Consider the following 14,693-nt stretch of genomic DNA (forward strand, 5'->3'; position numbering starts at 1 on the left):
TATTTAAATCGCGACTCTAGATTCTTAGGTCTTCATATCTGTTGATTTGTATAATTTCGAATGTTTTGAATATTTTTATTTTAATTAATAATTTCATTACAGTGTCTTATGGTCATCAATCTGGATTATTGTCAATTCAAGCTTGTTCCAGGATCTTGAGTTCCTGACTAAAGACCAAAGATTGTCAACAGTTTCGAAAACCCTAGTTCCAAAGATAAGAGAGAGTAAGAGAGCAATTGCACAAATACTGTCTGGAAATAACGGCAACACAAGATTTAAGGCAGTATAGAAAAGAAAAAAAAAGAGAACCACACAAAAGCTGTGTCAGAAAAAAAAATTTCGTATATATATACGATTTTATTAATCAATCAGAACGGGAAGAGTGGCAAAGAAAATTTTAATTTTCACTATGTATAAGCTTGAAAAGATTAAATTAAACAACAATTTATTACATTAATATAGTCAGTGCATAATCAAATCCTTAATTCTAATCAGAAGCTAGCCGAAGAAGCACAAAAAAGTCTACATGAAAACGAACGAATCTGAAATCATATAAAAAAAAAAAAATAGGAAAGAAATTTTTTTTCTAAAATAAAAAAATCCAATTTTACAAAAAATTTTATGCACAAGAGAAGACACAACACGATCGTCAGTGCCCAAAAAAACATAATTTACCACAATTGAGAATCAACATGTTTACGGGTACATTGAGGGTGAAAATATGTGAAGCGAGTGATCTACGACCGACAGACTATCAGAAAAGACATGAATTGAATTTTGGCAAGAATAACGATAAGAAAGATCTGGATCCTTATGTATCACTAAATGTTGATGAAAAATTCATTGGTGAGTACGAGTGCATACACGAGATGACATTTAGAGCATAAAATTTTTATAAAAAAAAAAATATTGTGAAAAAATTGGGTCGATAAAAATGGGGAAGGCAAGGCAGAAAGAAAAAAAAAGGCAGGCAAAGGCATCCATTTTCCATTTCTCTCTTTTTCGAATAGGGCGCCAATCTTCAGCAATGTTTCGCATCGCATGCTCAGTATGAATGTTAAAAATTGAAAGGGAAATTTTTTTACACATTTTCTTTCATCGCATGATACGTAGTTTCTCGATTGAACCTGCTTTTCAGTACGATGATAAATTTCCAAGGATGAATTTTTTTTTTTCAATATTTTTCCTCTCCTCACAATCTTTTCTTATTTTTTTTTTCTTTCTTTTCATTCTGTTCGTCTCTCAATTACCTCCTCTATACCTTCCTCTAAAAAAAAAAAAAATGATGAAAAACTTGAGAATTTTCATTCTTTTTATTTTTCTTCATTCGCTAAACAACAGATTTTTCATACTTTCTCAAGCATAATCACTGTGTAAAAAAAAAGAATCTGTTTTAATTGTAAATGAACAATTTTTTTTATATATGCAAGCTTCCTCACGTCTAGTTTTTTTTCCCTCTATCGAAAATATTGTCCTTGAATCTCATATAGGTACATGTTATTATTATTACAGTATATCTTGTGATTATGATAAGTTCCTCTCGTTATCTATTTGCCTCTATGTCATGAGATTTATGATGCACAAGACTTATCATCGTCATCTAATTTTTCTCTCTTTTACTTACTTTATCTCCAACGTGATATTCAACGTGTAGATCGTTCAACAATTAAGCAGAAAACATTTGATCCTGTATGGAATGAAACATATATTCATGAGGTGGAGAATGCAAGTACTTTGGGCATTACTGTTTTTCATAAGGCACCACTTGATGATGTATTTAATGCAAATGCAACTATATCATTTGAGGATTTGATAGCACGTAATCAACAAGACCAGACTGATTTTTGGGTTGATTTAGAACCTTCTGGACGGTTGCATGTTAAAATCGACTTGCGATGGTCTCAAGGTAATTATTGTTATTATTATCATCCAGTGAAAGATTTATTGTGGACGATTAGTGAACGGATTAATTTCAATTCAGTTCAGTTCAGTTTGAATTTTTGAAAACCGTTAAATTTTGAAAATCAATTGGCAGTTAAAATTGTCAATATCCGCTGTCGCGACGATCAAAATTATTGGCAATCAATTATGCGCTTCGATCACACGTGTGCAAATAATTTCAACATTCTTTCGATCTCCATTCCTCTTTCGCTTAATGATTTTCTTATGCCATATGATTTTTCATACATGAAATTTATTTTTTTCATTTAATCTCATCTTTTTTCCTCTCTTGTCTATTTTAGAAACCAATCAAAATCAACAAATGACATGTCGTCGAACGAACAAGGAGCAACCGTTTTTGAATCGCCGTCGAGGGGCGATGAGAAGACGAGTGCATCAAGTAAATGGCCACAAGTTTATGGCAACATTTTTACGTCAGCCAACATTCTGTTCGCACTGCCGAGAATTTATATGGTGAGCATTAGTTACTTAAGGAACTTTGCATGGATTATAAAGTCAAAAAAGAGTCACTAACAAGTATTGGAGATATCAAATTTTAGGGATACTTTTTTTAAGTCGGTTAACTTAATTCATGAAATCAGCAAACATGCAGCTTTTTATACGAGTTTTACGTCTAAAACCCTACAACAGTTAACTTTTGAATTTTAAAAATACGTTAAAATATTAATTGAAATCAGAAAGGTTCTCGAGTATGAAAAGATGCATGAATGCTGACATAAATCAAGCAAAAATAATAATTATATTCTATATATACTCTCCTGAAGTAAATAATAATCAATAGATAGAGATATTTCTTAACTACACTCAGGTGACTAATCGAAACACAAATTTTTCTCTTTTTTCATTCCTGTGATTGCTTCGTTATGTAAAATCAATTAAACAAAAAACAGGGGTCTAGGTAAGCTGCCGCATTTATCAGAGTTAAAAAATGAACTATTTTATTATTTTATTTACCACTATGTCATTTAGTCAAGTTATGACTACATATTCAAATTAATCATGACTTGATTTTTTTGTTAATGATTTTAAATTAATGAACCAAAGTGAAATAATTTAATTTCTCTGTTATTTCATATGTTTTTAACTCTGTAGGCAAGCAAGGCTATCAATGCCAAGGTAAGAAAAACAAACAAACTATTCAAAACACTCTAAAAAGCAATCATATTGTTAATCTGCTTCTGTTCTTCTTTTCACCTAATTTCAATTATTATATTCACTTCCTAACAATACATTAATTTATATTTATTATTATTATTTAGAGCATATCAAGTTTGAGGGTCATGTGTGAGCCTTTTTGTGAGATATTCATGTACATTTAACACAGTACATTGAGATTCAACAGATTATTATACAATATTATCTAATTTGAGCTTGTTGCTGGATGTTTTGAATATCAACAAGCTGGATATTCTGGATCTCAATCATGTCAATGTTGGATGTGACTATTCATGTTCAAAATGTCTCTGGAATCATTCAAAAAATCTCTAAAAAGGCTCAAACTTTAATTTCTGTTAGTTAATTTAAGTCACAAATCTTCATGCTAATTTTCATCATCTGTCTTATGATTTTCGGTAATCTCAGCATTCATTTATTGATTACTATCTAACAATATTATTTACTCTATACTAATTTTTGCATGTATAATAATGAATTTATTCAAAAATACTATAACTAATCAGTTCCTAATCTCTATCCAAATAGTGTGCACTTGTGTTGTTCATAAGCGATGTCATCAGCTGGTCGTAACAAAATGTCCAAAGAAAAAGGATGAGGAGAAACCAAAGGAGAACAGAGAGGAAGTTGTCAATAGTCAACGCTTTAATGTCAATGTTCCTCATCGCTTCGCCGTTCATAGTTTCAAAAGATTGACATTTTGTGATCATTGTGGTAGTTTGTGAGTATCCATAAAGATCCAACTCGTAAAATGTTGAGTTATAAAATTAATGGTTTTAAATTGACTTTTAGGTTGTATGGAATTATTCGTCAAGGATTGAAATGTGAAGTGTGCAGCATGAACATTCATCGACGATGTGAAGAGAATGTTGCCAATAATTGTGGAATAAATACCAAACAATTAGCCGAAATATTAAATGAAATGGGTATCACAATGGATAAATCAACACCACCTCGTCGTTCGAAATATATCAATCAAGCGCCAAGCGATTCATCATCAACAAGTGATCGTAGCAGTGACGATACAATTTCAATTGATACAATGTCAACTGTATCAGATACCAAGCCATTATTATCATCATCAGCAAGTTCTAGTCGTCAAACGTTACAAGCTGACGATAGTAAAGGCTCATCGCAGCTCATTGGCAAGCTTACACTCACTGATTTTAATTTCATTAAAGTCTTGGGGAAAGGTTCATTTGGCAAAGTCATGCTTGCTGAACGTAAAGGAACTGAAGAAATTTATGCCGTTAAAGTATTGAAAAAGGATGCCATATTACAAGACGATGATGTCGACTGTACAATGACAGAGAAGCGAATTTTAACACTTGCTGCTCGTCATCCATTCTTGACAGCATTATATTCATGCTTTCAGACGCCTGATCGTTTATTCTTCGTTATGGAGGTACGATATCAATTTCTCACCGTCAATAATCATTTTAATGTCTATATCTGTACTTATCTTTTTAGTATGTAAATGGCGGTGATTTAATGTTCCAAATTCAACGTGCTCGAAAGTTTGATGAGGCTCGTGCTGCTTTTTATGCCGCGGAAGTTACACTTGCACTTCAATTTTTGCATCGTAACGGTGTTATTTATCGCGATTTGAAATTGGACAACATTCTTTTGGATGCTGAAGGTCATTGTAAATTAGCTGATTTTGGAATGTGTAAGGAAGGAATTATTGGCGGAAATTTAACATCAACTTTTTGTGGTACTCCTGATTATATAGGTAAATATATCGCCCTCATTCACAATACATGACAATTTTGATTACATTTATGTGTCCATTACAGCACCCGAAATCCTCCAAGAATTAGATTATGGTCCCTCTGTTGATTGGTGGGCATTAGGCGTTTTAATGTATGAAATGATGGCGGGTCAGCCTCCGTTTGAGGCCGATAATGAAGATGATTTGTTCGAAGCCATTCTCCGAGATGATGTTTTATATCCAGTTTGGTTGTCGCGTGAAGCTGTTTCAATTTTAAAAGGTATGCACTTCTCGTCTATTTCTGGTATTGATTTATTGATTCTAATGTTTTTGTGTTGCAGGTTTTATGACTAAAAATCCGGCTCGACGATTAGGTTGTGTAGATGGAGAGGAATCAATCAGAAAGCATCCATTCTTTAAAGGTATGCAGACAATTGTGATTGTATTTATAACTTTTGTTAATTAATTTCATTGTAGAAATGGATTGGGATGCATTGGAGCAACGTAAAGTTCGTCCACCATTCAAGCCACGAGTTGTAAGTCAAATTGCCTAAACAAATCCATAAATAAAATACTAAATGAGAATTTATCTGTAAATTTCAGAGAAGCGCACGTGATGCAGTCAATTTCGACACCGAATTCACACGCGAAGAGCCAGTATTGACACCAGTTCCAGCAGATATAATCCGTTGCATAAACCAAGATGAATTTGCTGGATTCTCATTTGTTAACAAAGACTATGGTCCGGAGCGAAGAGGTTGCAGTTAAAAAGCCTCTTAGTTTCAATCCAAAGGATACTGCTTACATCCAAGTGAACAACCAATTTGAGATTTTATTTGAATTTTAAACGATAAATTCTACTCTTCATTCTATTCTATTATTATTCGTCATACTTGATTATACGAGGTAAACGTATGTTTTTTTGTTTTACTAATGATGTTATTATCAATGATGATGATGATGGGAATCGTATATGAAAGTTTAATTTAGTTAACTACTTTTTTATTTTGTGAAGAGAAATTTAAAAATCTCAAAAATCGAGTCACAGAAACTGATTTGAAGATTACCAAAGATTACTATGGTTTTTATGAAAAATAATAGAAGAAAAATCATTTTTTTATCAGGTATAAAAAAACATAATGTATTTGAAAAAGATTTTATTGTATGTGATCGTGGATATATATATTTATTTTTCAATTTTTGAAAGCGATCAATGTTATTTATGTTCTGTTTAGTTCTTTTTGTTCTGTTTTTTAAATTGAATCAATTTTTTTTGTTGTTATATCAGTATTCTATATATTAATTAACACAAATTATTTCGGGAATATCTAAAAGAATCTTCTTCCTTCCCAACACAAAAAAAGAACAATTTTCTAAGAACAAATTGATAATGCTACTTAGGATGTGGGAATATGAGTTGAATGATGGAATTTTAACGATCGACAATTTGATAATTAACGGCTGAAATTTGAATTTTTTTAGTACACACTAACACAATGATGGAAATTGTTTTAATGTTGTTTTATGAAATTTCACTGAGATTTCAAAGTACAAAAGCATTGGAAAAACAGTTTATAATCATGTCATATTTAAGACAATTTGCATGAAAATCCTGCAAAATTGAATTTTTTAAAAATGTTTGTATGTGTTAGAAATTTAACTTGACATCAGCTCATAGATCCCCCATCTGCATACCTTAACTAAACATTTTACAATTTTTTTGTCATTTTTATAAAAAATGAGAATTTATTTACTTTATCAAAACTCCTTTATGTTTTGCAAAAGGATTCTTTATCTCGCTAATGCAGAGTACAAAAAATTACGTCTTTCGAATGAAATTCGACTTAATAGAAACAAAAGAAAAAAAAACACACAAATTAGTAAATGAAATTGATTAAAGATCTGTTCGCGCACATCTCAAAACATTTACTTTTTATTATGCAAAAAGTATTTTTTTTATTACGTTTAAAAAATCTTTTTATTTTTATTTTTGTTAAAACATGAAATGTTGATCTAATTTTAATTTCAATTTTTTTTTATCTAGTCACATGGTCCATACTTTCATAGGCTCACGTGTGAAAGTATGGATTCATAAAATTTATTACTTAATTGTCATCACTATCAAAAAAACAAAAAGCTAAAATGCTAAATTTAACTAATTTACGTTTTTTGTCAATGAATTTCATTAGTTTAATTATACTATATGCTAAGCTTATGAATCGTATTTATTTTTTATTATTATTTATTGTTATGAATTTTATCTGTAAAGTATAGCTCAGAAAATGCATGGCATATGAAACTAGATTTCCCCTAAATCAGATCCAGCTTGATAAGATTCTTCAAGAACCCAAAACTATAAGCAGCTTCTCAGCCTAATGAAATCAAGCCCAGCATTTTCTGAGCCAAACTATATTTCTTCCAAAAAATAATGAGGAAATCATTAAAGAAATTATCATCACAGATGCTTAAAAGGAAGTTTTAAGCACGCACTATTGAAAAGTGGAACTAATTAAGGATATAAAAAAACAAAAAAAAATCGTATGCAGAATTAATCAAATTATTTTTCGTATAAGTATACAAAAATTTTGCATTAATCTTTGATGTATCTCCTTTACATGAAATTATAGCTTAATTTTGAATTTCTACGTTCCTAGTGCTAATTATCTACCTAATTTATATTTGAGCCATTTTTATTGCCATAATTTACAAAAACCAAAATTTGTTCATTTTATCATTGACATGTTAAGGACATGATGAATTTGATGATCGTAAATGTATAAAAACACATAAAAAATTATTAAGGATTAAAATCTTTAAAGTTGTATCAAAATACATGCCCCTCTCATTTTGATAACAACTTGACATAAACATACCAGCATGCATAAATTATGAAAAACTTAAAATCAAATTGAAAAAGTCATCAAAATAAGTCATGACTTTAACTGATTTGGTGATGAAATGAACATTAATTTAAATATTTTTTGTTATTCTTAGTTCCTATAAAAAATTTTAAACTTTAAAATGAGTGATGACTTAAAAAGGAGAAGCATCACTACTTTATGATGTCTCGCGATCAAGTTTCTTCATCTCCTCTGAATTTAACATCTTCGGAAGGAACTTTATTGTGACGCATTATCAAGAATCATCTCCAATCAACATCTATCCTCGTCCTAAATACACAAAAAACAAGAAAAGAATTAAAATTTCCAAAAAGGATGATAATTACACTAAAAGTATTGAAGTAATAAGATTTATTATACTCAAAAAACACACAAAATCACTTTCATGATTATGAAAATGAGAAGAAAAGTTATTAATGATATGGAAATCGTTGGATTGCAGTTCCTTTTGTGTAACTTAATATCAAAATTATTCAAATTGTTGAGATAATCACTGAAAAACATTTGAAGGGTTTTGATTGAAGTTGGTTGATATTTAAGAACCCCCATACTTGAAGACTTTTGAAGGGCTGAAAACCTACAAAATAATTCTAGTACTTTTTAACGGTTTTTGAAATTTCAAATTTTATGTTGCGAAAATTACTATGATCAAGTTGCTTTGCTTTGAATGTTAATTGAGCTTCAAGAACTTCTGTATCATCACTTTTCGAACTACTTCCAGAATAAAACCACAAAATCATAAACAAAAGGAACTTGGTACTAGATTTTTGTGTAAAAATATTTTTTGAAATTCAAATGACCGTTAATCAACAACACGAAAGTGAAATCAATCAGATTTTTCAATAAAAATGCAAAAAGTTTAGCGTACATCCATCATAAAAAGGGATAAAAAATTAAATATGATGGCAAGAAAATTCGCTTCGAAAATCAATTAAAAATGGATATGAAATTCTGCAAAAAAAAACGTATTTTTAATGAAAAAAATATATTTAAAAAAAAGAAGTACATGTTTGGAATGTTTTTATTATTTTCAATCAAACCTATTTCTGGCGAATTTTTAATTTTGTGAAAGAAACAAAAGAAAAAAAAAATTATATAAATGATGTTTAAAAAGATGAAAAAAAAAATATCTAAAAAATATATTAGATGATGAGAAGGAAGAATAGAAATTAAAATGAGAAAAAAAAAATGCTAATCAGTTCTAGATCATAAGAGTAATCATAATCCTATGTGTGTAAAACTATAAAAAAAAATTATATATAAATAGCCAGATGAACTTTTTTTTTGCAAAAAAAAAGTCGCACAATGCAATGAGCTTGATGATTAATTCCATCATCATATCGAAATTCCATTAAATAGATTTTTATTTTATCCAAAATCTAATGTGATTATTGTCTTGCATCCACATACATAACAATGGTGTGATGATACGGAACGGAAAATGTAACATTTAGGAATTTTTCATTGATCCCATTGCATTTGATGCCTCCAAAAAAGTAGAAGAAAAATATCGTGGAAGATAAAAATATATAAAAAAAAAATGGAAATGCACAAACCAAATAGAGCCATCAATAGAATAAAAACAGGATTAAAAGTTTATTGTTTTTCTCACAAAAAATATGAAATATATAAAAATATATTTTTATGATTCTGAAAAATATTTAATTTTAATTAGATCAAATCTTTTGTTAATCTACAAATGAAGAACTAAAAAATGAATAATCATCAATGAGATAATGAAATAAAAAAAAATAACCAAATAATGAAGCTTTAAATAATTTACAAGTATGGAAGTGGAATTAAATGAATGAAAATTTTTCATTTATCTCTAATGCTGTTGCTGATATAAATGTCATTTGTCAATTTATTATATATTGTTATCAAGAAAAAAAATACATAAGAAAATGGAAAACGTATGAAAATTCTATACAATTCGGTTGGTGCTGGGATTGTGGATCTTGAGTGGCTCAACAGTTTGAACTTTTGAGTCCCTCAGGATCTAAAGAATTGCCATGAACAGTCAAAAAACAGCAAATGCAGTTGTTTGACTACTCATGGCACCTCCAAAATCTCCCATACTCAACCAGAGCAAATAGGAATGATAGGTAAAAAAACATTTTAGTTGCCCCACTCTCGTCTCGTCGCCGCTGGACAAAAAAAGGATAAAAATTCTACAATTTAAAAAAAAACTAAATGAAAGGAAATTCCACGTTATTTTTTTAATAAAAAAGAAGTGAAAGAGATGCAAATTACATAAAAGATATAAACATATTATAATATTAATGAAAAAGGGATAAATCTCCATCATCCAAAGAAGTAAAAAATACCATTTTAAAGATAAAGAGTATATAAATAAATTATATGAAAAAAAAAAAAAAAATATTGCAAAAATTCAGAACAGAATTTTTTCAATGAAAAATTTACTTCCGAGTTTACACGCGCGGAAGTTGGGAAATATGAAATTAAAAAAAAAAATACTTATACCACCAAGAAAATAAACTATAATTAAAAAAAAAAAGAAAAGTGAAATGAATATCCTGAATGAAGAACATTGTAAATTAATTGTTTAGGTAGTAACCATGAAAAATCATATTTATGAAAGAGTCGCATATAATTCTATGGATCAGAGTTAGGAAAAATTTTATTAGGTGAAATTGTTTGAACAATGGCATAAAAGAAGGAAACTAAGATTTTTAAACAAATGTGTACGCATAACATCTTGCCATTCGTAATGTTAAATAAAATAATATGAGGAAAATCTAAGTCAAAAAAAGGAAGATGAATCGATTTGAAAAGTAAGAAAAAAAGATTGAAAAATTGAAAAAAATTCGATGTTTTAAAAATAATCAGTAAAATTTTATGATTTTTCACAAATTCCTTCTCTTAAAAAGTATGGAAAAAAAACTTTCAGCAACTTTATGCAAAATGAAAAAAAAAAAACAGATGATGGCTAATAAAATTGGATTTATAATAATATAAAAAAATTTATATCAACTGGCTTTTAATTTGATTTATTTACTTTTTCAGATGATCTTAAAAATTTCATTCAATTTAAAAAAAATTCAAAGATTTAAAATTTAACGATTTTCAAAAATTCGAAAATTTCAGCGGTTTTCAAAAATTTGAACTTCAACGACTTTCAAAAATTTAAACTCGACGGTTTTTAAAAATTTTGAAAATTAAAACGGTCTTCAAAAATTTGAAAATTTTATCGGTTTTCAAGATTTTAAATGAACTGAAATGAGATTTTCACAGTTTTACTGAACAAATGTCGACTCAAATGCTCACAAAAATCTTTGACAAACATGATTCCAGCATCAAACATCTTACAAAGATCCTTAATCCTAATACATCTTAAAGGTGCTTATAATCTAACATTTTAATAAATAATTTTCTTCTTAGTTGAATCTCTTTGCTGCTCATATCGTTTAATCGCTTCCGCTATAGGATATAGTAAAAATATCGTACCAGAAATCTTAAAATAATTCCATAATCCATTAGTATACGTCCTACTAATAAATTCCATTCCAAATTGTGTGCCACCAAAAAAGAAAAAGTTTGATAAAATGGCAGGAATCAGAATATGAGCTCCAATATAAGCTCGAAGTCGATGCAAATTATTTTCAGTTTTGATGACTTTTAGTGCACTTCTGTTAAAGCTTTCACTTTCTATGAAATCATACACAAATTTCTCGACAACAATGCAGACACAATTTGCAATTGACCAAATTAGAATGTAATCGAAGAATCCATGCCAGATATAAATGAAGAAGAATGTAATAAAGCTTGCGAATATTTTCTTAGGTACTGAGGAACTTCTTGTAGTCATCTTTGTGTAAATATATTTAAATAGGAATTCATAAAGTCCATTGTCGAACCATTTCCACATATCACTGTATTTATGGACTCTGCATATACATCTTGGGGTGCTGGGCATTGGAATGTTTTCAAATTTTCCTAAAGCAATTGGAACTCCATACTGAATGATGTACTTATTATTAAAAAATTGTCCATTTAGAAATCCAAGACCAAATAATGCAAAAATATTTAGAGACTTGAGATTCTTGCTCATGACTATATAATGGATATAGAAAAAATGCAGTCCAATTTCTGTTATCACATACCATCCAAAAAATCTCAACATTTGCAGCATTAAATGCTTTGATCGAGTTTTGATCATCTCCAGATTATATTCCTTATCAATTGATGAATTGAGATGATCAAGCATGCTCATGTATCGACTATAAATAATAGTTGGTCCACAATGAAATGATGGGAAGTAAAACATGTATCCAAGGCAGTGGACGAACGTGAATTTCCTTTCATCCTTTTCATGACATGATATCCTCTCCAAATTAAAGCTGATGTTCTTTAAAATACACCAAGCAAATATCACAAGAAAGTCGTGGACCTTCGATTCCTCTACATCTAATACATTCATTGCTGTTTGAAAGTATGACTCAAATTTGAGGGAATTGAGTATCACAAGCCAAAATGAAGTTAATACCCAAATGTGCGTTTTTCTTTTGAATACTGTGCTCACGCCATAACATATGACTGTTTGTGTAATTAAGGCAAGGAAGAACCGCACGTTGTAAATTTTCAAGCATGCAAATGCTCCGATAGTAAAATAAAGTAATGAAATATTCTGAAATGAATAAAAGTCAATGAATAATCTTTATCAATTTATATACAGCATGCAACTTACCTTGAACTTTGTGAATCTAAATATCTCTGTGCATATTATGTGAATTGCAAACCAATACCCATAATTTCCTATTAATTCCTTAAAAACCTGCCATTCACTATCATAGTTATCGACTTTTCTATTAAGTATCTTCCAGCCATCATCCATCAAGTTGTATGCTGATAAACTAGCTAAAATGATGGGATTTCCAGATTGTATTCCTTGTGTAAATATTTGATTGACCTTGATGCTTACCGTTACTTAGTATCTGAATGTTGTACATCATTGTCGTGTACAAAACAACAGAAAAGATGAAATAAAATCTCAGCTCGATATTTGGAAGATATCCTTTCATCTTGGCTGAGTATGTTGAGTTTCTTCGGATCTAGAAAATAACGGTCAAATTTGAATTAACCACGTGGTTTGGAGACAAAATTTGTTTTGAAAACAAAAAATTCAGCCGAAAGAATAAAAATTAATTTTATCGTGGAAATAAGCATTAACTCACCAAACTTGTAACTTCAACTAATACTATTTATTCAGTGTATTTGGTAAATATATATAGGATTTTTGATAATACTTTAGATTCATTTAAATTAATGAAAAATTGTGAAATTAAAAATTTTATGAATTTATTCCGATCACATTTTTTAGACAGCTCTGAAATTCAAATTTGAAATGGCAGTTAAATTGGAAGAGGAGTTTTGGAATTCAATAAATCTGATTGCTCCACCGTTCTCGACATATTCAGTGAATAGAAGAAATTTTGTGATAGAAAACTTTAAAAAATGTCTAGAAAATGCCATAGCTTACTTCACAGACCAGACATCCTACTATGAAGAAGTCAATCAAATATCTCAGATGATCTATTTAGGCAAAAGTCAGTTCAGAATGATGAAAGGATTTCAGGAAATGAAAAAGACTCATCAAGCTGCAATTAGGCTCAAGAGATTGAACATCGTAGATATATTGGAAGCCTTCAACAGTTACGTCGCAGATGATTTCCAATCAGAAATTCTTTTACCATCCAAACAGAATCTAGATTATGTTCTTATTAAGCTTCAGGGTGTGTCCAAAATTCTTATAAGAATAATCACCTGTTCGAGAAAGTCATCAAGATATTTTCTTGGCTTAATACGAATGGGCAGTTTCTACCTTAAAGGATCAGTTTTTGTATCAACGTTGGCGAAAATATGGGATATGTCAAGGCAAATGTGCCAATATACAATTGTGCTGTATAACAATCTAAGACAGTTCAGAGTCAAATTAAAGGAAATTAAGAATTGCGAATGGATAGCTAACAATTGTGAACTTCCTGAGAAGTTAGAAGACTGGCTTGGAGATGAATATGAATACTTTGTGAATAATGAGACATATGATGCAAAATTGCTTACGAAATCAGATGAAATTGAAAATTTCAGAAATGAAATTCTTCAAGTCACAGAAACACTGAAGAAATTCAAAACTGATGAAAAGGTAGTGAAGTCAGAACCCAAAGACATCCTTGAACTTGTGCCTGTAAAAGTTGAAAAGATGGAATTAGAAATCGATGATTTTAAACCAATATCCAGAACTGAAGTCACTAAAGTAGAGTACGAGCATTCATTATCATCAGTCAGCTCAAGAGAAAATGTCAAGCTCTTCCTAAAATTTGAAGACAAGTATCGCAAACTTGATATGCAAAAATCAATAACGATTAAACGAATTAAACAAAAAGCTTGGAAAGAAATAAAAGACGACTTAAAAAATAAATTACTATTGATGCAAGAAAGTTCTCTTGTTGAATACTTTCACGATAATCTTAATCATTATATGTCCGTTGAATGAAGAACAATAAAAGCAGTTACGTTTTATTCGTTAATCTTTTTTTGAAATTAACGTTTGAATCAACAATTGGTTTGTAGACATTTAGCTGTGAAATCGCTCCGTTTGATTGATGATTTTCAGCATTTTGTTCCTTCACATAATTTATTTTCAGGATTTATATTTTAACGGATATTCAGTTTTGAAATTTTTAGAACACTTTGAGTACTAGATTTTTATAACGGTTGAAAAATGTTCAAATTTGATTTCATCGAGTTCTAAATTAAAAAGTGTGTTAATTTATGGAAATTCCGTAAAATTTGTCAAATTAAATGAATTAAGCAGTCGTAATACCATAAAAGTGATAGTATTAAGTCAATAAAGTGTTGTTTCAAGTAAGTACCATAACAATATTTAATTACATTAAGCATAAAGTTTAGTTTCCAAAATTTATTTT

The 14,693-nt window shown here is 29.5% G+C and overlaps 3 protein-coding genes across 3 annotated transcripts; 2 read left to right on the top strand and 1 right to left on the bottom strand.

The window, feature by feature from the left end:
- The first annotated feature begins 342 nt into the window (after window positions 1-342).
- Window positions 343-10,734, top strand: Pkc98E (Protein kinase C). The gene is made up of 12 exons (XM_070644818.1): window positions 343-846; window positions 1,655-1,906; window positions 2,244-2,415; window positions 2,853-2,860; window positions 3,055-3,078; window positions 3,664-3,856; window positions 3,928-4,540; window positions 4,606-4,867; window positions 4,932-5,126; window positions 5,188-5,268; window positions 5,324-5,382; window positions 5,450-10,734. The coding sequence occupies exons 1-12, from the start codon at window positions 693-695 to the stop codon at window positions 5,612-5,614; spliced, it is 2,178 nt and encodes a 725-aa protein (XP_070500919.1). The 5' UTR covers window positions 343-692; the 3' UTR covers window positions 5,615-10,734.
- A 104-nt stretch (window positions 10,735-10,838) lies between these two features.
- rasp (protein-cysteine N-palmitoyltransferase Rasp) lies at window positions 10,839-13,083 on the bottom strand. The gene is made up of 4 exons (XM_070644808.1): window positions 12,942-13,083; window positions 12,689-12,818; window positions 12,455-12,624; window positions 10,839-12,394 (listed from the first exon to the last, which is right to left on the bottom strand). The coding sequence occupies exons 2-4, from the start codon at window positions 12,786-12,788 to the stop codon at window positions 11,126-11,128; spliced, it is 1,539 nt and encodes a 512-aa protein (XP_070500909.1). The 5' UTR covers window positions 12,789-12,818; window positions 12,942-13,083; the 3' UTR covers window positions 10,839-11,125.
- On the top strand, window positions 12,863-14,307 carry LOC139093947 (nucleolus and neural progenitor protein). The gene is made up of 2 exons (XM_070644810.1): window positions 12,863-12,984; window positions 13,088-14,307. Exon 2 carries the CDS (start codon window positions 13,112-13,114, stop codon window positions 14,258-14,260), a length of 1,149 nt encoding a protein of 382 aa, XP_070500911.1. The 5' UTR covers window positions 12,863-12,984; window positions 13,088-13,111; the 3' UTR covers window positions 14,261-14,307.
- Window positions 14,308-14,693: the final 386 nt, after the last annotated feature.

The sequence above is a fragment of the Chironomus tepperi genome, unplaced genomic scaffold, assembly GCF_022539635.2.
Source record: "Chironomus tepperi strain 1889 unplaced genomic scaffold, CSIRO-AGI_Ctep_v1 contig_346, whole genome shotgun sequence".
Lineage (NCBI taxonomy): Eukaryota > Metazoa > Arthropoda > Insecta > Diptera > Chironomidae > Chironomus > Chironomus tepperi.